Here is a 23,966-nt window from a genome sequence, read left to right on the forward strand (position 1 = left end):
AAGTATGAGAACTTGCTGAAGATTTACTGTTTGAGCACTGATCAAAACCACTCTGTTTAAGGTGCTGAATAAACAGATCAAAAAGGAAGAGCATCCTCTATTCTAGAGAGTGAGAGAACAACTCTGTGTTAAAAAGGATAGGAAATAACATACTATTGAAATAACTGAACTTTTTTTACATGCTTGCCATTTGGTGGGGTTTTTAAGTCACTGACAGAAGTTTATAGAAGTGTTGAAGTGTGGTTGTTCTAAAAAGAGTAAATCTGAGAGAGGCTAATACAAATACACCAAACCATGCCAGATGAAACTCATTAATAACACATTAACCTTTAACAGGACAGATAAGCAGCTATATAATTAGCCTCTATTTCACTTGTGGGCCTGCTTTTTACTATCTCATGGGGAAGAGAAGCAGGATTTATCAGCACTCTAAACTGGTTTCAAAACCAGCAGGAAAAGCTTTGATTTTGAGATAGTTAAAGTGTAATTTTCATTTCCCAAAGTGAAATAACTTGCTTAATATTAAATTCTTTGCTCTTACACAGGGTTATTTTAGGAATAAACCTTGCAGCTCTCCATCCTCCCCATTTGCAAATACGAAAGTAGTAGTTCTCCACTTTTTACAACATTAAAACCCAACCTTAAAACACCTTCCCCCCAACCCTCCCATCTTCCCAGGCTCAACTTCACTCCTGATTTCTCTCCCTCTTCCCCACAACCAGCACAGGGGATGGGGAATTGGGGTTGTGGTCAGTTATTCACATGCTGTCCCTGTCGCTTCTTCCTCCTCACTCTCTTCTCCTGCTGTAGGTGTGCGGTCCCTCCCATAGGAAACAGTCCTCCATGAACTTCTCCAGCGTGGGTCCCTTCCATGGGGTGCAGTCCCTCAGGAACAGGCTGCTCCAGCGTGGGTCCCCCACGAGGTCACCAGTCCTGCAGCAAACCTGCTCCAGTGTGGGCTCCTCTCTCCATGGGGCCACAGGTCCTGCCGGGAGCCTGCTCCAGTGCTGGCTTCTCGTGGGGTCACAGTCTCCTTCGAGCATCCCCCTGCTCCAGTGTGGGGTCCTCGCCGGGCTGCAGGGGAATCTCTGCTCCAGTGCCTGGAGTGCCTCCTCCCCTCCTTCTGCACTGACCTTGGTGTCTGCAGGCTTGTTTCTCTCACATATTCACGCTCTTTCAGCTGCTGTTGCACAGCACTTTTATCCCCTTCTTAAATATGTTATCCCAGAGGTGCTACCACCATTGCTGATGGGCTCAGCCTTGGCCAGCAGCTGAATCGTTTGGGAGCTGGCTGGCATTGGCTCTATCGGACACGGGGGGAAGCTTCTGGCAGCTTCTCACAGAAGCCACTTCCATAGCTCCTCTGCTATCAAAACCTTGCCACACAAACCCAATACAATTCTTCAGAATTGTACCCTCAAAGAAGCCTGCCACCCAATGACACCCTCACAGGAGACTGAATGGAACACGAAATATCTCTTATGTTATCCTCAGTAGGACATCCAAACTAGCCAATTCACAGCTTCTGTTGCTGCCTGCTTCCTCCTTTCCCGGTATGACCTTAAAATCCTGTGTGATTGCTTTTTCCTACTTACCCCCACCACAGCAACTGCTAAGTACTCCTTTGCACCTGGAATTGCACACCCTGGATCTATCTGGTTGTGAACGCAGATGCCAACCATGATGTATGGGACCAAACAGTTATGTTACAAGATCCCAAACAAATAGGGTAAGTAAGAAATTACTCTATTCTCAGCATCACTCCCACAGTATATAAGAAAGATAGGCAGAAAAAGCTATGAGATAGCCTAGGATTACAAAGAAATATATTTCAGGCATAATAAGAAAGAAAGAACATTCTTTCATACAGTAAATAAGCTAAAATTAGATGTTAAAAATTAATTTATGAAGTAACAATGAAAAATTGCTATTTTCTGTGCTAAAAGAAAAAGTCATAGTAATTCAATATTTTGTTAAAATACTAGATGATGTAATTAATCTTCCTCACACAGAGAAGTCATTGTACGAAACCTGAATGTCATTTTTTTTTCTTTAAGGCTTCAATTTGTTTCTGAAACTACAAAGAGATTCCAGTTGTTAAGTATAAAAATGAACTCTCTGTTAAAGATTTTTCCTCCTATCCTAAAACAAAGATATATAGAAATTCAAAGGAAGAAAACTGAATAGCCACACCTGAATGGAAGAGCATATAACTGCTTTCGGCACAATTTTATTTAAAGTGGAAATGCTCTTATTATTCAGACTCCAGGACTGTCCAGCCCAGATGGGCATTATGATAATCAGAACATCTTTCTCTCTAGAATTACTTGCCGACTTTTGTGTTTCTCTCACATATTCTCACTCCTCTCTTCCAGCTGCTGTTGTGCAGCACTTTTTTCCCCCTTCAGAAGGGGAAAACTACTCACTTTCTAGAAATCCTACAGGATTTCACCAAAGTAACACAGAGCTTTGCAACAACCCAAAGCAAACATCAGCTTTAAGCCATCTACAAAACTACTTGATGCACAGCTGTCTCTGGGGCATCTCCCAAGACACAGTGATTTCAAGCTCCTTGCAGCAAAGGAAGAATGACATCAGCCGTATTACCTCAAAGGGTAAAGAGACACTCTCCCTCTGCCATTCAGGCCATGTGGTGCTGGCCAAGAAAATCAGTAGCATCACCAATCCTGTCTTTCTAATACAATGATTTAAATACTTCAGATCATCCTACCATTTTTCTGGAATATAAAACCCGAGGAAGATTCTTCAGACCTCCCCAGCCACAATGTGACACGCACATGAGCAACTTCAATTTTAATGTATGGTATTTTCCTTTTTTGGTATTTATGTTCACACATACTGAACTCTTTTATAGTAGGTATTAAGATACAGCTCCCCATGTGTATGAAAGAAATACAAATCATCGGTTGGTTGGTTTGCATTTTGTTGGATTTTTTTAATAAAGTGTTATCTCTGTATCAGACGTATATACACTTTCTGGAAACACTAATTTCTTGCTTTCAGACAATAGTACCAAAAGAAAAATGTTTTAGACACTGGAAAAGGACACAAGTAGAAATCAGCTTTTCAAACCACCCTAGAATAAGTTGTGATACAAGTCAGGACCCTGGTTCTCATTGTCAAACAAGCATATACAACAGGGTTTGGGGGTTTTTTTCATTTGTTTTCTTTAATATAAAACACTGCTTTTCTTAAAATCAAAAGCAGATGAGTGACAATAGAGAAGAAAATCCACACACAAAGAAGTAAGAACTTCTAAGTCATTGTAAACCAAATACATTGGGTTGTTATGTAAACCTAATATAGTCACCAATTCTGACCTTGAGCAAGGGCTCCTCGTGCAATCTTGACTTGTATTTCATTAACACCACAAACTGTCATATTGTAAAAATTAAAAGCGAAAACAGACTTCCAATATATGCAGAAAATATACACACATGTACCAAGTACATACAAAAATCTAAGATACAGATACCTGGAACTCCAGTGTCACTAACAAAATCATACCAGTCATTAATTTGACAGTTTAGCTACCAATTCAGCTCAAATTCGTAATTCCCACTTAGTATTTCCATGAAGCTTTCCCACTTTCAACTATTTATTCTGAAAACGGAAGAGCATGAACACACATGCAATAAGACTATTGTAAAAATGGTTAATGACCAGCTCAAAAGGTATACGTCTCCAATTGTGAAGTCTGACAAATTAAGGTAACTTCTGCAACTGCAGTAAAAATGATGGGGGTTTTTCCCAATTTAATACATTTTTGGTCCCAGTTAACCATTTATATGTAACCATTTCTGAGCAAGAGAACTTCTGCCTTGCTTGACTTCTGAAAAGCGTTCTCAAACTACTCAAGGTCACTTGTGCATCTTACTACTTGATAAAAGAGATTTTCTGTTAAGGATTTATAGACTTCTCTCTTTTCTTCGGTAAAGTCAAGTCCATAGATCTTTTAATGGGATTCCATTGATAGCATGCAAGCTAGGAAGGTAAAATTACAGCTTAATATATAACTGAAGTGAAAGAGCTACACACAGAGGTTGCTGCTAGAAGTACTGCAATATGTAACACAAATCTCTTTTAAGATGTACAAGACCAGATGACCATAAACATGCTCAAGTTCCACAAGTATCATATATGTACACTATGCTTCCAAGAAAACCTGAGCTTTTTGCCACAAAGAACCTCCTTGAGCTGTGAACAGAAGGGAATTCTATCCACAAAGCTTCAGTCTGGATAAAGACCCACAGCAGCCTCTGCGAACATTGCATGCTAATGGGAAAAAATATTTTAAGAAAGGATCCTAGAACACCAAGAGAGATATTCTAAAAGCACCTTGGGAAGATGGAACCAGATAATGACATCCGTATCAATTGGCCTTTCTTGATTACTGTTTCCCTTCCATTAGAGAGACTAAGCAAGTAATTCTCCATTATTGTCACCCCAGGGTAGCAGCCAACTTGACCTCAATTATTTTAAAGAAGCAAACAATGAACACTAAAATTGGAATGACTTGTTATATAATAGTTATTAAGGCTTAGACGCATACATCCTATCAATGAAGCTTCAAAGGAGCAAGTTAATTTTCATTTGGCATGTAATTTGCAGACAGCGATACAAAAAGTGACGGAACAAACAGAACAATACCTCTGACAATCAGGTTGGCAGCTAATCACCAGGGCACATTTTCTTTTCAGTCCTTGCCTCTGCTTTCACAATTCTATTTCTTCCCTTGGAGGAGAATAAAAACAAGCTTCCCTCACCCCCATCTGCTATTTTGTTCTCTTTTCCCTAGCCAGGAATCCACACAATCTCTGTTAACGGAACAGCTGAAAAGCCAGTTGCTACATAGCTTCATTGTCTCGGCTAACAAAACATTATTTCCTTTGGGATTTTGTTTTGGGATTTTTGCTCAGCCTTCTAATTGCCCACTTCACAGGGTGGTTCTTTGTGAGGCAACCCTTACAGAACAGAGAGCAAATATCATTCAGACTTGGCTTTTAGACTCAGTCCAAGACAACCAGGAGAAAACAAGATTTGGAGGTGACAATCTGGCTCAATTGTTTCCTGTTCCTAATTACTTTCCAATCTGGCGCTTCCATTAATGCTGCTGCTGTTCTCCACTGGTCCCCATCAACACCTCCAGCGGCTATGAGCTCTCCAGGGACCTCAGCACAGGATTTTCACTTCAGGGACCAGCTGATATTTACTGACTCCCGTCGTGCACTTTTTAAATTCACTAGTTTGTTTATTTATACATTAGACATGATCCTATCTTCCATTCTTTACACATTCAAATCCTATTTTATATCTTTATATAAATCAACCTTTTTTGCTGGATGAAATGTTGCTAGCCATCACATTATTAGCCATATTTTAAAAACATATTGTCAGAAATCAGAGTTGCAGACAAGATGGAGGTAAGCAGCTGCTTAAAAACATCTGTGTAACACACACAAAGTGTCTAAAGTACTCAAAACCTGCAAGCCAAGCAGAGATGCAGATCACAATAAGAACATGTAGCAAAAGCTGCTAGAGACCAGGTCTTTGTTGAATAACTGATGAGAGCTATAGAGTTTACTATTCCCATGTGTTGTAAAATCAAAATGTTTCCTATATTTCTTAGTGTAGCATGCAAGCACTCTGGGTGTTATACAAGGAGCCGAAGATTATAACAAGTCCCTCGATAAACGTGTATAATAATGTAAACTGAATGGTCCGCTTAAAATATATGAGCCATTTCTACACTTACTTTCTCCTGGAGGCCATTTATGCAAGTACTTTCCATACTTAATATTTGAAACTTGGCTAGCCACCTAATGCTACACTGTCATCTATTACCACTGAGAACATTCAGAAATATCTTCTACTTAATTTAATAAAATAGCATTTAAGGGTGGGTTAACAAAATAGCCCACGTTGCTTGGAAGCAGTAACCTGCACAATAAACAGAGTTGCAGAAGGTAAGTGCTCCTTCTCTCACTCAGGATCTGCTCTGAAGATCAGTGCCAGCCACGCAGAAACCCGCACTGAAAGCAGGGCCACCAAACAAGCAGCCCTGAGATGTGATACTCTAATCTGAGAAGGTTTACAAAAGCATGTTTTCTTTAAAGCTTCCTTTTCAAACTGCCAACTCTCAACTGAAACTACTGCAGTATGTGTGCTTTAACTGTGAGAGAAAAAAGCCTTGTAGCTTTCAAAAACATAGGTAAGTGTATGATATGCTATGCTGGATTGTATATGCATATAAAACAGAAGAGTTGAATTCTGGGGTTTGTACAAAATTAAGTGACAAAAAAGCTGGGGATTCAATTCCCTTCAAGTCAGACTTCTCTCAAGCTCCTCTGGGAACCTACCATTTACTTAAATTTAATGAAATATTTTAGTAACCGTAAAGAGCAATCTTAGCTTCTCTGCAATTGCTGAAGAAAATGAATGCTGCAGCAGTCTCTGAATGTAGCTATCATACACACTATTATCCCTAATTTATAAATTGCCATTTATTAAATGATTGAAAATTATAATCTTTGCACATGCGCAGTTGCTACTAAACTACAGACTGGAAAAAAAAAAAGTTAAGCCATGTTTGCATTATTTATATTTTTTCAGATTTGGAGGAGGAGAAAGAATCAGAAATAATGAACCAGGTTCAATTCGCTCTTGACATAACCCGCATGGACAAACAGTGTAATTTTAGTAGAACATTTGCTCTATGATTCCCATAGCAACCTGAATACTCCCTGCCTGGGTATCTGGAATCCAGGATGACTCAACCTTTGCATGAATACAAGATCAAATGCACAGAACAAGGTGCAGTTTAGGAAGGTGTAACTGACATGTACTTTTAGCGACCTCAAAGATATTGCAAAGGCAAGGTAGAGATTCAGAGAACACAGAGCATTCAGTTCATGTTTATGTGATTTAATAACTACTGGTTTATAGTCTTAGAATAATTTCTATTTCCTCATCCCCACAGTGAGACAGTTAATGCTACTTGCTGAATAATTTTTATAAGCACATGCATATTTGCTACTTTGGAAGGTAAATGAAATCCCAGAGATTTAAGCATCTCATTTATGCCCCAAGGAGATGTTTTTATTGATCTTTGCAGTACTAACCTGAGGTAGAATTAACAGATGTAGGTGATGAGACATCTATAGACAAGTCAAATAGCCTTCAAAGAAACTGAAGGCTATTTGAGGGCAGAGAAGGTACCAAATAATTCAATCTGTTCAATATGTTCTCAATTCACTTTTTGTCATTGCTGAGCAGCCAGAAGAACACTTCTGCATGCTTACAGTGGTATCTTCATACTGTACCAGGAACGCACATTATTAGAATTGGGGGCAATACAATTCAGAAGAAAGTGCAATGATAACACCTACAGCTGCCCCTTTTAGCCCTTGTGTTAGATTTGAAACTGGTTTATATTGTTACAGGTCTAACGCCCCTAAACAAATTATAATGGCTCCTGTTAAAACACAGCTGGGAGCAACCCTCAGTATCAGCCAGCTCAGCTGCAACTAAGCTGCTAAATGTATCCATAACACAAATTTGTATTACAATACTTCTCAATTCAAAAAGTGTTTCTAAGCACGGTTAAATAGTAGTAGCTGTAGCATAACTTACACTAGCATGCTCTATGCCAAATAAATATCAACAGCTGAATTAAGACTAAAGGCTGTATTCACTTTCTATTGACTTGAGTAGACACAGAACTGACCCAAAGGTTTTTCTGCTGTCTTTTCTTCACTACTACCAGCCAAGAAGAAATCGTTGCTTTCCGAGAAACTACTTTCGTTTTGGCTTGGGGTTTTTGCAAGCACTTTTTCATTATCTCTTTCAGAGTGGAGACATTAGTCCCTGTTTTCCACACCCTGCTAATTTAAATGAAAAACTTGTGACAATGAGTTTGCAGACAAATGAAAGTGTAATACATGCAATACGTATGAAGTATAGATGTAGTGGTATTAAGATGTAACCAATTAAGTAACTTACCCCATTTTCCAAGCAGTATCCATCTATAGTTATGGACTACCTATTTTGTATATGACTGAAAATAACTGATTGCAGATAATATTGATTAAAGATAATCAAAAGGATGGCCCTTTATAATGTATAGTGAAGGGTGGGAGGAAGATATTTTAAATACAAGCCCAGTTAAAACTGGAGATCTTCAACTAACAGAAGTTCCTCCTCTGTGTTCTTTCCAAAATTGCCATTCACAGTAACACCATATTATTTCTCCAAATGAACAGAAAACAGGATACTTTGATTTGAAAAGTTAAACGCTAGAAACACTTCCTGCAGCATCTATAAGCTACCAAGATGAAACTCCCTGCTCAGTCTGAGAAATCTGCAGAGTATTTACTATACTAGTTTGCAGGAAGACTCTAGTTAAAAGAATCAACCACAAACTGGCACAAAGAAAACATCACAAAGGTACTTTTTATACTAAAATATATCTGGGAAAACAAACAAACAAACAAATAAAACCACAGACATGATTTTAGGTAACTAGTTTCAAACATGCATAGCAAAGGCACAACAGCACAGACTTCAGCAGTGCTATGGCAGCTGCACCCCTGGGTATCAAGCCTCTCCCTGATAAGGCACCTACATTATTAGGCTGGAAAGACTGAAGTTAGCATAGTTTAGCAGTCCATCCATGCCCTTAAATTAGGTGAACATGATGAGAGGATTTTCACCTTCTAAAAGCAAGTAATTGATTTACTAGCCATGCAGTCCTGAGGGTCATCTCTGTCACAAAGCTAGCTCTCATCTTTCCACACTCCAGACTCAGTTTATCAAACTAATCAAAATTATACACATACCTTCAAAAACACTTCAATTATTAGCAGGATTTCTTAAATGTTCTTTATGCATACTTCACACTGTTTATGCATGATGTCCTGTCCAAGAATCCATTTTTTACATGTGCCCTTACCACACAATCTCATGTAACCTCAATGCTATGCCGAACATCAAGAGCTACAGCATTCTTTTTTGCTAAAACTGGCATTAGATTGGTCTTATCCATTGAGCCTTTTATGTATGTCTCTTGTGAGACCCCACTTGGAGTACTGCGTACAGTTCTGGTGTCCTCAACATAAAAAGGACATGGAGCTGTTGGAGCGAGTCCAGAGGAGGGCCACGAGGATGATAAGAGGGCTGGAGCACCTCCCATATGAAGACAGGCTGAGAAAGTTGGGGCTGTTCAGCCTGGAGAAGAGAAGGCTGCGTGGTGACCTCATAGCAGCCTTCCAGTATCTGAAGGGGGTCTACAAGGATGCTGGGGAGGGACTCTTCCTTAGGGACTGTAGTGGTAGGACAAGGGGTAATGGGTTCAAACTTAAACAGAGGAAGTTTAGATTAGATATAAGGAAGAAGTTCTTTACAGTGAGGGTGGTGAAGCACTGGAATGGGTTGCCCAGGGAGGTTGTGGATGCTCCATCCCTGGCGGTGTTCAAGGCCAGGTTGGACAGAGCCTTGAACCACATGGTTTAGGGCAAGGTGTCCCTGCCCATGGCAGGGGGGTTGGAACTAGATGATCTTAAGGTCCTTTCCAACCCTTACGATTCTATGATTCTATGATTCTATGTACCTCCAGAGAAACAGAAGGAGGATAAAAAATTTAAATAAAAAGCAAAACTTCACTTTTTCAAAGTTGAAAAGTAAAATCTGGCGTGGAACAAAAATCACCAGTTTTTCCCCTACTACCAGCTTAAACACTGATTACAAAGTTTCACCATAACCATACTCACAGCTTAGTCTGTCTTTGTGCTTTCACGTATGTGAAAGTCCTGCAAGTCTGAATGCTTCCCCGAGTGATTTAAGTACTGCATCTGCTTTTTTCACCTACAATACTGCCTGTGCAGTGCTATAATTCTGTAACAGGACAAACAGTTCTCCATGGACAACAGCATTCTTTTTCACTAACAGTCACGGTTCCTAATTTTGCGATCCCAATATTACAGTGACCTGAAGACATTCAATTCTTGTTTGAAAATCCCCAAAGTGTTTTAGAATCATCTCTTTCTCCCAGTAACCACATGAAATTTACCAACTGCAGACCAACAAAATTGCAGGTAAACCTCACTCCATGAAGCCCTAGGTCCAAGTCCCAGGTTTTCCTATAAGGGAGGAAGCGAAGAACTATCATCTAGTTTCATAATTCCTGCAGGAATCAAACAGTAATCATGTTTAGATATGGCGAAGGACATGAAAGGCAGTAGGACTGTCATCTTACCAAAAAGCAGTCCTTTCCAAATTCTGGAACTGCCCACTGGCGCATAAAACAGACGTCTCACACTGGTGGAGGCCCCATGAAATCTGCATGTCACGGTACCAGATGGACAGAAATATATGCTGATGTCTAGTCCACTCAAGAACACCAAAAGTTGTAACAAACACCACATTTCAAAGGGATCAGAAATTTCTCTATTGACTTCTAAAATTGTGGAAAAAAATATTTTTCTACACTTCTTTTGGTTAATTCCATTTCACTTCTCTAAACTTTGGTAAATAATTAATATAAGTTACTAAAAAATGTTCACATACTGCAATTCTTGGTTCTTTAACAACAATGGTAACTCTGGCAAAGGTCGTACAATGGTCAGATGTTCTCGGCCAAAACAAACACAATTCCAAGATGAAGTGTGCCACTATTATTTAGTTCGGTGACAGCTAAAATTTAGTATGAAGTGTGATGTGGCCACTTGGCTTTATGTTCCAGTTAATTTTAACTGCCTGCAGTAAAGAATTCTTCAAGCACAACTCTTATCAGAAATTGCTAAGAGGACAATAATATGCATAGTTTCAAAAACTGAATTCAATTTTAAGACCACACACACTTAGGTTACCGTAAAATCACTTACTGAAAAATCAGCTGAAAACACCCTTTTAATGATAAGTTATGGCCCAAATAAAAAGGTAGGATCTCAAATAATTCCACATAAAATGCAACGCATAGCAAATCAGCTCTCCCAAATTAACGTATGGGGAGTTTAATTTTGATATAACATTCCATAAATCAGTACTGACTGGACTATTAACATCAAGTTAACATAAGCAAAAGAATGTTTTAAGACAACAATATTATTTTAAACAAAAAATTACATTATGATGAAAAGTAATGCTCCTGAGCTCCTTTTCAACTCAATGCTATATAAAAGTAGCTTGAGTCTTAAAGTTTTATAGCAGTCAAAAGCTATATATTCATGCTCAATTTTAGCTTACCAAAATTTTGAAGAAAGGGAAAGTTATTTCACAACACTTAAGAAATACTTAATACATGCATCATTTTGGAGACTTAGACAGTAGCTTTTACTACCTTTACAGAATTTTCCATGTCAGTTTGGTGCTAAATAGGCCTCTTTGCTATAATATGTGCAAAATAAATAAATAAATCAATCTGCCAGAACAAACAACACAAGGAAACAATGTGTTGTTTATTCTTACTGCAAAAGGAAAGAAAGGGGAAAAAGTACAACTCAGTATCACCAAATATCACTGCATTATGTTAAATATTGAAGTATATTTTGTCCTGATTGCAACACGGAGATACACTTCACTGTTTCCAAATAACATGGCCAAATCAAGAAAAACTGGTATGGAACTGAGTAGCTATTTCCAATTCAGCACTTCCCAGGGGCATTGTCCAAGCTAGTGAAGACCCTATGTGCCAAGTGAAGAATGCCTCTTTTGTAGCATTGCTGGTTTTCACAGATCTCATATATAATATTGTAGTTTTACCATAACATTGTTTTAAAAATTTAAAAAAAATACAGGCTTCTTTTCACTTTCCAGAAGTAAATCAACTCTTTCCATTGATTCAACTGCTGAATTTTACATGATGTAAAATTAGTTAATGTAGCCCTATTTACAGTACAATAAAAAAAAAAAGCTTATTTGCACATCAAAGCTTCAGTGACTTCATTCTATAAGGGGAACACTAACACAGATCTATAATCCTTTTGCAGTCTTTTCCCTTCATCCAAATCATACCAAACAACTTCCAAATAAAAGGCAAAGATTTGGGTGTTGAGGAGAGGATTAATTCTCTCTTTTGTACTTTTAGTACTTCACCTTTAAAAAAAAAAAATAAAAAGAGGACTATAGCAGATTTAAGTGCACTTTTGGGAAGAACTCTGGACCCATCTCTTTATTCATAAATTTAACATGAGAGGGTAGATCTAACAGTCACCACTGAGTCAGGGAACAAGAAAATCCCCTGAAAAAACAGGCAGCATATAGCCAGGTCTATTGCATTCACTCTTGAAAAGGGAGGATAAGAAAATGCACAGAGCATGCCATTGAAACGAAATCTTTGTGCTTCCTTAATCTGGAAAAACAGACTTATATTTTCACAAGATGGGAACAAGATTAGTGAAGCACACTCTTTTTACATGAGATGGGAAAAGAGGGAGGAGGACTGATTTTTCCACTGGTATGTTCTTCTTTAAGCAGTAGCACACCAAAAAAAGGAAAAAAAGATAAATCCACTACACAGAAAGGTAACATTCACATGCCTCCATATAAAATTTTCCTATGCATTGTTTATCTTAGTACCATCTTCCCTCCCTGACAAACACTCATTTCTTTTAATCTTGTATTACTACCATATGTTCAACGTCTAAGGTTTTTTTTACCGCAGCCCTCTAAGTTGCTCTCACACGATTTGGTGCTGCAGCTGAGGTATTACTCTCACATCAAGCACAGCAAAATAATTATCTTCCGTGATTACAGATTAAAGTCCTGTAATATTTACCTTTTTGGAATGACAACACATTGCAATACACTGCAAACAAATGAGTCTGCAACACCCAGGCCTTTTCTGCAGAGATGATACCTAGCCACTTGTTCTGTTTTCTTATAGGCTAGTATTATTTCTTCCTTTCGAAGTGTAGTTCTTTGCATCTGTTGACTTTTTCCCTTTCCAGCTTATTATGATCAGCACATGTACTAATTCTCTGTTTTAAATTCCTTTCAGCCCTACCCAGTTTCATTTGACAAAGTTGCAACAGCTCCCACTGTTTATTTTATTAGCACATTTAAGGTGCACTCTGAATTCGACCTACCAGAGCAAATACATTTAATAAGGTTGAAACAACTTGGGGGAGATGATTGGTAGGCAAAGACAAGATATTCTAATGAAAAACAAACAGATGTGTGTTTTCTATAACATAAAGAAAACACAGGTGACATTCAGACAGCATGCTCTTCAGAGCAAGGAATGACTTCTTAATACAATAGAGGGTACAAAGGAAGTTTTCGCTTTTAATGTTACCAGAATAAAAACAAGCATTCTTCATCAGGATGTGTAAATTGAATATCCATTGTGAGCACACACTAAGAATTTCTTAAAATTCTTAATATGAAAGGTCTCCATTTATAAAACATTTAGGGAGCATAAAGTTAAAAGCAGACTGTTGAGATTGTAACTTGAGGGACTGGGGTAGATATTTTAAACCCATGTGATAAAAGAATGCTTTAAAGCAGTTAGGCTGCCAGCAGTTTCTTTGGTAGAATGGTGGGACGGATACCTACAAAGCTATTATTAAAGAACAGCAAGAAATTCAGACAAAGCAAAAATATGAAAGAAAAAGGATGAAAGAAAGACGAAAGCAAGTTCTATGCAAGTCTGCCATACTATTTAATCCTAAAACTCTGTACTGTTTTCATTGTCTGGAAGGCAGACTTAAATTGGTATACAAGTTATACTTCTTAAACCCTGGCAAACATGTTTTGAAAGAAACACATTCTCTCATTTGCTTTTTATCTGTTTAATATGGACAAAGCATTCTTCCATCACAAGGCCAACAACAGAAGCTTGGCAACAAAGTTAAAACTATTGCCATATAGAAACAAACTGCTGAGTGTCGTGCCCTGGGTTCAGCTGTGCCTTCTTCCACATTCGTTTATCAGATTTAATCAGAGGAGGTGTTTAGCTAAAAAGCTAAATGCTTCAGGGCTTTCTTTCCAATCTGAAAGGTTTTGCTGCATGCAGCTTAAGACATGTTCCTCTGGTACTGCAGCACTGCAAAGTCTGGGAGCTGTGGCCAACCTATTTCCTCCTTTATGCATGTGCACACACTAATTTTAGCACTGGCATAAAAAAGCCTGTACACACCAGACTTTAAGCTGTACCAGAATTAAAGACTGCCTTTTGCTCTGTGAGGGGATCAATACAAAGCAGTCAAACAAAGTAGGAAACAAAGAGAACTGTTAACTTGTGAGAATTGGTTGCTTATTCTAAAGCAAAATAAGCTGTTCAATGTTATAGCAAACCAGCACATTTTTATCTCTTACCTCTCTAACTTCATGGAGCTGACCAGAACGCTGGCTCTTTGCTCTTCGAGCGGCTGCAGGCGATTTGTGATGTGTGATGGTTACAACGGTTGGCCCACTTTGATTCATATGTCGCTGGCCACTAGGAGATGCAGCATTAACTGTCCCAGATGGCAGCAAAGATGAGCTTCTACTTCGTGAGGATGAAATGTTCTAGAACAAGCAATGGGATGTTGGTATTAGCAACCTTTACGTAAGTAAATAGTTTACAATTCAGGCTATAGATTGTGCTGTTCTACTTTCCTCACAAACCTAAATCTGGAGGTGTAACTCTCAGCTGATTCATTCCTTCTGATCCATTTGCATTGCACAGCAAGGATCTTCTTGGAAACATTGTGGCTATCACCTTTGTTTCTTGGATTGTCTGAAATTGGCCTTCACAAAAGTCTTCATAAACTCTTACATATTAACATGCTGCTAAATTCTTACAAACATACTTTTTAGGAAAGATTAGGAAGGATTTTGCAGACAGAGTAATAACAATACCAACACAAATACTTTTTATGAAGCCATTGACCTATAATTCACCAAACTGCTGTGAACAGCAAGATAATAACTCTTAATGATTTCACCTGATGAACTTCTGAAACTGTGCAGTGCTGTTTTCGGCATTACAGGAGCTGTAATTTTGGCAAGGCAAATCCACACACCAATTAAACATTAACATTTAAAATTAAATACAGCTTAAAGAGTCAAAATGTTTTGGAGTAAGCTTGGATAAACCCCAAACACAAAAAGGGCCAGAAATAAATCTCCAACAGTATCTGCAGCATGAATACTCTTAGCATACAACCTATAAAATCAGCCTGAATGTTCAAGAACTTTCTCTGTTCTAACTGTGTCAGTGTTGCCATCTTGGTTTGTTTGCTGCAGCCCTCAAACAGGAGGTTTTTAGGACAGCAATTCTCAATCAAGCTCAGATGTGCACTAGAGCACCATGGGACATCACATATAGAAGTGCAATGTAAAAGAGCTTTTCCCTTCTATTTGAACTATTGACTGACCTACAAGGTTAAAACTGAAACAGAAAAACTCTTGCTTCATGAAATACAAACCACTTCAGAGAGTAAAGTGCTACAATTAGTAGCACTTTAAGGTGAATATACGGCCCGTGGGTGAAATAGCACTTCACCTCCCCGACAAACCCTGCACAAGTAATGATGGCAGTCTTCAGCATTGCTAAGACAGTTACCAACAACGTGGGGTGCTACTCTTGAGTCTGCTGGCAAGTGCACAAAAACACTACTTGAGCACAATCTCTCTCCTCTTCCCTCACAGGTCAAACTTTGCAATTGTGTGGTTATTTCATTAAAAGTCTTTACATGCAAGGTGGACAGGTTCCAGCTAGCACTGCAATTAGTCAGGCATCCTGCTACCACTACGCTGCCTGTAAAAGACAGTTTATCTGGCACTGTCAAGAAGGAAGAGTGAAGTTACATGATCCCTCTGCCACCCCCCCACAAAACTAGAATTCAGACTTTCTGAGGCATTTGAAGGTTTAAAAAATAGATTATCACATTCCCAGAGTACAGAGCTGCAGTACACATAGAAATAAGCATTATTCCATTGGTCTAAACCCACATTTACAAACACTTCCAAAAATGATGGTGAGACTCTGGTATTGTAACCAATATATTCTTCACTACCACGACTAAGAAAATTATAATAAGAAGCATCTGTGGATTCAGACGTCCAAAAATCAACCATCTTGTCTGATAATTCACAATTGTATTCAAACTGGATTTGACTCTAAGGCAGAAAAAAAACCCAGGGTGGAATTTGTCAGAAGGGCACAGAAGGTTGCCAGGTTTTTAATTCATCTTCCATGTGGAAGAACATTGCTTAGACGTAACTACAATTAAAATAAGAGCCAGAGAAAAAGGTATTCAGGAGAAAAAAGGGGATGATGGAGACTGGGTGTGACTGAATATCCTGTTTTAAATGGAAGTTTCACAGAAAAAAAGCTATGCATAGTATATAATAGCAGAACATACTTACTGATGTTTGGTTTTTAAACTGATTAGCATTAGAATACTTCTAAACTAAATTTAGGCTGCAGAGGAAGAACAGGATAATTTCCTTTTTTTTCAGCATAAGATCAACTTATCTTCCAGTTTAATAAAAGTTATTTTGGTTTTAGAATGAAATCTTCTGAGAATCACTGACATTCTAGTATCATGTGACCACAATATTTAAAACACACAACTGCTACCTTTGTACAGCTAAACTGACCCTAAAACTCAGATAAACAGCAGCCATGTAAAACAGTGAGTTTTTCTTAAAGGAAAAAAACCAACAATGTGTGAGAAATGCAGTTATGTTTTGATTTTCAGGGGGGGAGGGAGTGAGTTACAGATCTGCAAATAACAAAAATAACATAAAACAAATATGAAAAAATCCATGTACTGTTTCTGTTTAAATATAGAACCAGAAGGAATGCCAGGAGAGTTAGTTTTCAGAAAAAACAGCTGCCAAAATAATCTCATTTAACCTGCACACTACAAAAGGTATGTTCACAAATTGAAAAGCACAGTTAAAATCAATGTAATTCTTCTTTCTTGGCAATTCAATGCTATTTTTCCTTAAGACAGTGTTACAAACTGCAGTGAACTACCCGTAACTGACCCGCAGGTTACATCAGGCATGCTGACTGCAGCTCACACCTCATCATGTCATCTAACAAATATGCCCTTCCCCAAACCCCGCTTACACTTGGAAGTCATAAATTTGACAGTGAACTACTAGTACAAAAGCTGCTAGCTAGCTGCAATTTTTAAACTGACTTCATATCACAAGTCAGTCGCTTCCAAGAAACAGATACGCCCATCGTTTTAGGAGTTGTCTTCATCCAAATTAGGTTTTTTCCCCTGCAAGATTTGCTCTAGTTCACTTCATATCACAACTCGCTAGGCTACATCAACTGTATTCTTAGACTTCAGGCAAAATAAAGAGCCTACGGAACCACAGTGCATTTAAGATGGCTTTTCATTAAACTCTGCAAAGGCACGTGGTAGCTCACAGCAACTGTTAGTGAACAGCCATTTTTAAGGCATGGAGTTTGTGAATCAGTGGGGGAGGAGAGAAAAATCAGGAAGAACTGATCCATCTATACTTTCAGTAGCAGGTGGGGCTCAAAGACGGTTGTACTGCTACAAGGACACTACGTAAGCTGAAATTAGTATGTACACAAGGACATAGCCTGGTGTGCCTGACATTCAGCTGCATGCCTTGCCCAACAATAGTGCTATAGATCTCCAGGGAGAGACTACCTCTGCCAGTGAGCCTCTCTCCTAGAGTCCTCTCCTTCCCCTCTCAGCACAAGATAATTATGAATACTATGCACCAGGAAGATTGGCAATCTTGAATTAGCACATACAGCCACAGTCTGTGCTAAACATCAGAGCCAAATACATTGGTTTGAACAGCTTTTATAAGTCTATAAGCAAGTTTTCCTTACCTCTTTGTTTTCTCTTTCTACCCTTCATTCACCTCATGACCCAACATTTCCCACTAATGTGCCAGAAAACTCCACTAGCTCTCGACACAAATACTCTAGCATCTAGCTTGGGATTACTCTTTAGAGTTCATCTGTAACATATAAACCCTAAATGAGCTCAGCACCAGGCCCTCTGGCTACCCATGAAGCTATGCCTAGGCAACGCCCCATGATAAATACGAAAAATCACAACTTACAACGTGCAAAAGCAGTCGCACACGAAGCCTGGCTGAATGTCTGCAGGAGGCAGTTTATATGACCACTGAAAACCTTTTGAAGTGGGGCTCCACGCCTTAAGCCACAGAGTACAGCAGCAGAGCGCTGTGCCTGCTCTGCCCAAGGAGTCAGGGCAGCAGCTAATTCCTCCTGACAGCTCCTTCCTGCCACTGCCAGAAGACGCCTCTCCAGGAACTACACACTCAGCCCCTTCGGCACTTTGGAATTTTACAGCACATTGTCAACACCTACATCCCAGCCAAATACTTGACTCTTCTTTTGCAAAACTTCTTCAGATCAAACACTGCAAATGACAAGCATCTCTTCTGCACTGGCACGCAGCTGTGCAAAAACTAGAGTTTTCTATTTTTGTTAAAATGTTAAAGCCTATGTGATGTTTTCCACAGCTAAAACCACTCTAATTACACATCACACCATAACAGACATTAAAGTCAGTCTCACAGGAAATCAAAGCAATTACAGTGACTACTGGATCTTTATCCCTAATCCCCTGCTCTTCACCCTAGCACTGCTGGTATGACCGCTCCTCTAACTATTAGCATATCTTGTTTTCTTTGGTCCTACTGCCTTCTGGTGTGCAAATAAATAAATAAAAAGATACTGAAAAGTCTGATGAAAGGAAGACATTATCTCTCCAACAATTAGTAATGCATGGTGCAAATAATGAGTCGAGAAATCCACAGGCTGAAGCACTCCAAAAGGATTACAAATATTCTTTCCTGAGGCTATACTTTACCACTGCTCCAACTGTTTGCCTACTAATAAAATGAAACTAATAAAAGAATAACACAGAAGCTAATAAAAGATTAATTTGTAACTTGCCTTCATCTTGGGTTTATGACCTAAAACCAGCTAAAGTACACTTAGCTAACATAGGTTTTGGGTTAAGATTTTTATTTTAGTAGACTTTCTATCGCCAAGACAAAAAGGCAGTATAATGAATGCTTCCATTTGGATATCAAAAGTCCTAACAACTAAAATAATGTAATTGTAGAACAGTAAGTTCCAACTCTACTAATGTTTTCATGACTCATTCTCCCTGGAGATTGCCCTTCCTGCAGCTGAAATGTTTTTCACCATTTACCAGAAGCAAACAGTTTTGTTTATCTTGGAAAGTAAATGCAATGTGCCAGAGATCAATAAACTAATTTCTGAAGTGAACTGTCATATCTGTTTATGGCTGATAATCATCATTTTCACAGGCATTGTGCCACAGATGTTTTCTACAGAATAATAAATACTGACATTCCTTTACTGTGCATATATATAGCACAGAACCAATGCCGGCATGCAGCTTTAGAGCTATGAGAAGTCGTATGCTTTCAGAAAGTAATTACCATTTTGAGACATCCCCATTAAGTATTTTAATTCCCATCTACTTCTTTTCCAATGCATCTTAAGTAAACAAACAGTGATAAAAGAAAAATATGGACAGAGATCCGTTTAATTTACATTATAATTATTCGCAAATATTAAAATGCAAATCTACACAACATCCATGTAGACCGAATCTACATAACATTCAAACTTCAGCACTGCAAATGGATCAGCTTATGATATGCTTTGCACATTTGCTTAAAGCACCATCTACGGTACTAACTTTTCTGACAGAATATTATAGTGCTTCATCATCTTCAGTAAGGCAATACACGTGTATGCTTTTAAGCAACAGACTGTGATAATCATTCCATCATAAAATCTTTTCTTCATCAAGAATCATTTGAGCAAGCTCATGTTTAGTCCATTTCTATAGAAGGATTTTGAAACAGAGAACTCTTATCTTCATGCAGCTTCCAAAGGGAGGAAAAAGGGTGTCAAACATTCACATATCTACAGCCAAGCACTGTTTCCTTCTCAGCCTCAGGACTGCGAGGATTTCCAAAGCATGTTTTAATTAGAAGCACTATTCTTTAGTTAAATTCCACAGGTCAGGGTCGAGAGGAGGAGGCAAACAGGCATACCAGAGGAGGGACGAGTGAACTTGCTCAAAAGGAAAAGAGGTTTCATGTGCATAAAAGAACCAAAAGAACATTCACAAAGACTTGAAACTTTCACTAAGTGAATCTGGTTTTATGGAAACAGTTATCATGCAGATGTTAAAAATGCCAGTGAATAATCCATTTAAAAATGTAGAATAATATTCAATTAGAATTGTCAAAAAAACCCCTGCAATCCTATCCAGACATGCAATTCTTCCAGTACAGCGTGATTTGGCACTTGTGGAGATTGAGCAATTTGTAATTAAGCAAAATGAGACTTGTATGGGAATACCAAAAACATTAAGACTATCTTACGGCATGGGAATTATTTGCTAGAGAACATTATCCTTTACTGCTTTTTATCATTAAGATGTAAAACTTAATTAAAACAACATGACAGATTTAGCTTGTGTCACATCCACTTGTTAGCTATACAGCTCACCTTTAGACCACTCATTAGGATGCAACTAAATTTAGTCATTAGGATACTTTTTTTTTTTTTTTTTTTTTTTTTTTAAATCACTGCTCTGCTTCATTTCCTTCACTAATTCAATCCCAGCTGAAGCTTTAAAGACAGCAAGGACAGCAAGTCACGCAGTAGCATTCTGAAGCAGTCGGGAACTGAAAAAGAGAGGAAACCAGTGCTGATCTGGATCCAGAGTAGGAAGGAGGAATGTTCTCCTATGGGTGTTTCACAGGAATAGTGACACAGATTCAGCTTTGAAAAACATTCTCCAAATTCTCATGTTTTCTCTTGAATCTCCTTCCAATAATACCTATTCAAGATTTCATGTTCTCTCCCCAGTATGAAAGACCAGTAGCTAAGAGTTGCTTCGCTGCTATTCTTGGGAACCTTCCCACTGCTTGCCTTGTTATCCCATTATTTTTCCCGTTAATCTATATCCCTCTTGCATAAGATAAATCATACCCCTCACTGTGTATTTTACACTTCCCATCCCACCTCATTCTCAAGTGTATGACTCCTAAAAAAATAGCTAGAAATTTCTGCCTCTCATCCTTTCTCTAAGAAAGGTGAGTTTAAGCTGTAGAAGGTGGGAGCAAGCACTCAGCCTCCAACTTTCCAGATGCCTGTTCTCAGAGCTTGGATGCTGTTCAGACTCTAGAAGCTTAAAACACATGAGTATCCATCTGCCAGTTTGTAACAGCACTATAAGAGACAGACAAGATGTGATTATCAGTTACTACACCCCTCAAAGAATAGGGAGAGGAGGGAAAAAAGAGCAATCCAGTCCTGCTGCCAGTAAAATAACAAATCACATCATGACAGTCCTATCAATGGTAGGGCTATTTTAAAAAAATCCATACATACAGATTTTTGTCAAGTCCTCCAGATTTTTCTATCTAATTCCAGTCCCTAACCCCAACACGAAAGAAACAGTAAGGTGGCTAAAATAGCAGCATGCTGTTTTATGTAAATTTAAAATATTTTTAACAGCCTGTTTCCACTTCCATGCTAATAATAATTATATTAATGTACCTTCATCTACAAAAGAAAGGGAGGAAAAAAAAAATCACAAAGAAACGCAGCAGTTTCTGCTTCCCTTACCTCCTACCAGGCAGTGGTTTTGAAGTAAGAAACTGAGGAAAACAAAGATGTTATAGAAATGCATTTTTTTTCCTAGCTTCTGGCACCTCTGAAGTATCACTCCCTTTAACCAGTATCTGATATCCAAAGAGAAGCTTTAAAACTTACTTGTAGATGAAATCTAAGTCAGCACTATATGCAATGCTAAAGTCAGGGAAAATCTGCCTCTCAGATAATACTTTTACGACTGAGAAAACAGGAGGGAAAAAGGGGAAAAGATACTGAAAAACAGGAGACCAATCTGGTCCAAAGAAAGGTTCCCAGGAACCTTTTCCAGGAGCATGACAGTGTTTCAAGCACAGCATACCTCTGGAATAAGCAGCAGAGTCAAAATACAGAAGATGTAAATTCTTCATTTGCTCTGTGGCTTACAAACGTTGAGAAGTAAGAGCCCTTTGCTAACAAACATATCAAGTGAAAAGTGGCCTAGTCTGATTTTAGATATACACTTGCAACACAGAACTAAAAAATATTTTTCAGTCAGCATTTCTATTCTCTAATAACAGGATCCAAGCTAATTGAAATGTATGACTGGTTGTACCAACCAAAATGCATCTATACTGCACCATCCTATGAAAAGTTTCTGTAATTCGTCAGTCTAAGAAAAATGCAAGAACCCTCTTCCTGTTGTCTGAAATAACCTTCCATTTGGTTCCTCAGTCACGTATACCCACCATCCCTCAAGTCAAGGAAATCCTTTTATTTTCTTGCACAATGAGCCTAGGAAGCAGAGAAAAGCCACAGCAGTGGCAGGCCACTACACAAGACTCTACAAGAACAAGCCTAGAATGCCTCCCATTCTAAGCCCTTCCTGTTTCCAAAAGTTGCGTGTTCAATTTTCTATGGCAGATGCTGTCTTTGTATTTAATAGCCTCCCACTCACTTACTTAGTCAAGATTTTCTAATAACACTTTTCCTTTCAAATCTATATATACTTTTGGCATCCAAAGCATCCCATAATAATCTATATACACTTTTGGCATCCAAAGCATCTTATAATAATCTCTAGTTCTCAATAATCTCCTTTTATTTTTCAGTTCTTTTTCTCTGAGGTTCCCCCATACTGCTATTACTATTAACAGCTAGCAAATACTTTCTATTCAGCCACTCCACAGCACTTATTAACACTATACTTCCCTGATTTGCCCCTTCCCTTCCCATCATCAGAAAAAAAAGTGTAGTCAATTCTACAGAATTAGTTACCAGTAGCAGGCAAAAGGAGAAAAACAAATCCAATATTAAGAAATATTAACAACTGAATAGAGAGTATAAGAATCATTATGCCATTACACAAGTCACTGATACCACCTATACTGAACAACAGTTCTACTACCTCATCTCAGTACACTGTAGATGCTAAACATTTACATGGGTTCAAAAAGTGACCAGAAAACATATTGAGGAATATGTCATCAATGGCAGCTGAGTAGAAAAAGTTACTATCTCTATCTAGAACAGGAAGTCTCTGAGGTGCCAATCAACAACAACTGTAAGAGTATTCTGATCAAGCAGAATTGCACCTTTCTGAATGGTTCTGGACCACAGCTATATAAAAGCCATATTTAATTGCCACACATAAGAATTGAAAAAGTACCAGAATACTGAAGTTACATATTCTCCTTCAAAAAGTGTTCTAATTAAACCGTACTTCCTTCCTGACAAGTCCACATCACTCAAAAAGAACAACAAAAAGTTGGGTTTATTTTACATGGCACACTCCAATGAATGCCAGTCTCCCCGAAACACCATCCATCTTTTCTAAGTCCAACTTTCAAAGATACTCAAGATCAACAACTTTGACTGCAGTTAACAAAAGACTGATACTCTCAGCATCCCGGGGCAGGGAGGAATCCTTCCTCCTTGCAGTTACATGCATTTTATTTTTTTTTAGTATAGCAAACAATTACTCATGAGGAAAGCAATCTTTTTCTTTCTTGTAAAGATACCAATAGAAGTGCTTAAAGGACTGAAAATAAGAGCAGGACTTTTTTTTTTTTAGTGACTCAGTGTTAACACCAAAACCATATATAAAACAAATACAATAATCATTTATTTCTAACAGGGCTTTTTGTCTGGTTAGTTTTAATATTTCTCACTTTCAAAGTGCATTTTAACTTCAACAGATTCACGTAATTTCTGCTTGGAGGCAGGAGACACCCTCAACCCATTATTCTGCTATTTTTTCAGTACAAACATTTTTTTTTACCTGCCCAAAATTTTTATCTCTTTGAGGACAAAAATTCTGACATCACTTCCAAAGAGAAATAAATAATAT

General features: G+C 38.3%; 1 protein-coding gene across 1 annotated transcript in view; it reads right to left on the minus strand.

Moving 5' to 3' along the window:
• Positions 1-23,966, minus strand: part of OSBPL10 (oxysterol binding protein like 10) — a 106,151-nt gene that overhangs the window by 49,590 nt on the left and 32,595 nt on the right. Inside the window, exon 4 of the mRNA XM_030503786.1 lies at positions 14,335-14,526. Within this exon, the coding sequence (XP_030359646.1) occupies positions 14,335-14,526 (192 nt within the window). The remainder of the gene's footprint in view (positions 1-14,334; positions 14,527-23,966) is intronic.

The sequence above is a fragment of the Strigops habroptila genome, chromosome 1, assembly GCF_004027225.2.
Source record: "Strigops habroptila isolate Jane chromosome 1, bStrHab1.2.pri, whole genome shotgun sequence".
In the NCBI taxonomy this organism is placed as follows: domain Eukaryota; kingdom Metazoa; phylum Chordata; class Aves; order Psittaciformes; family Psittacidae; genus Strigops; species Strigops habroptila.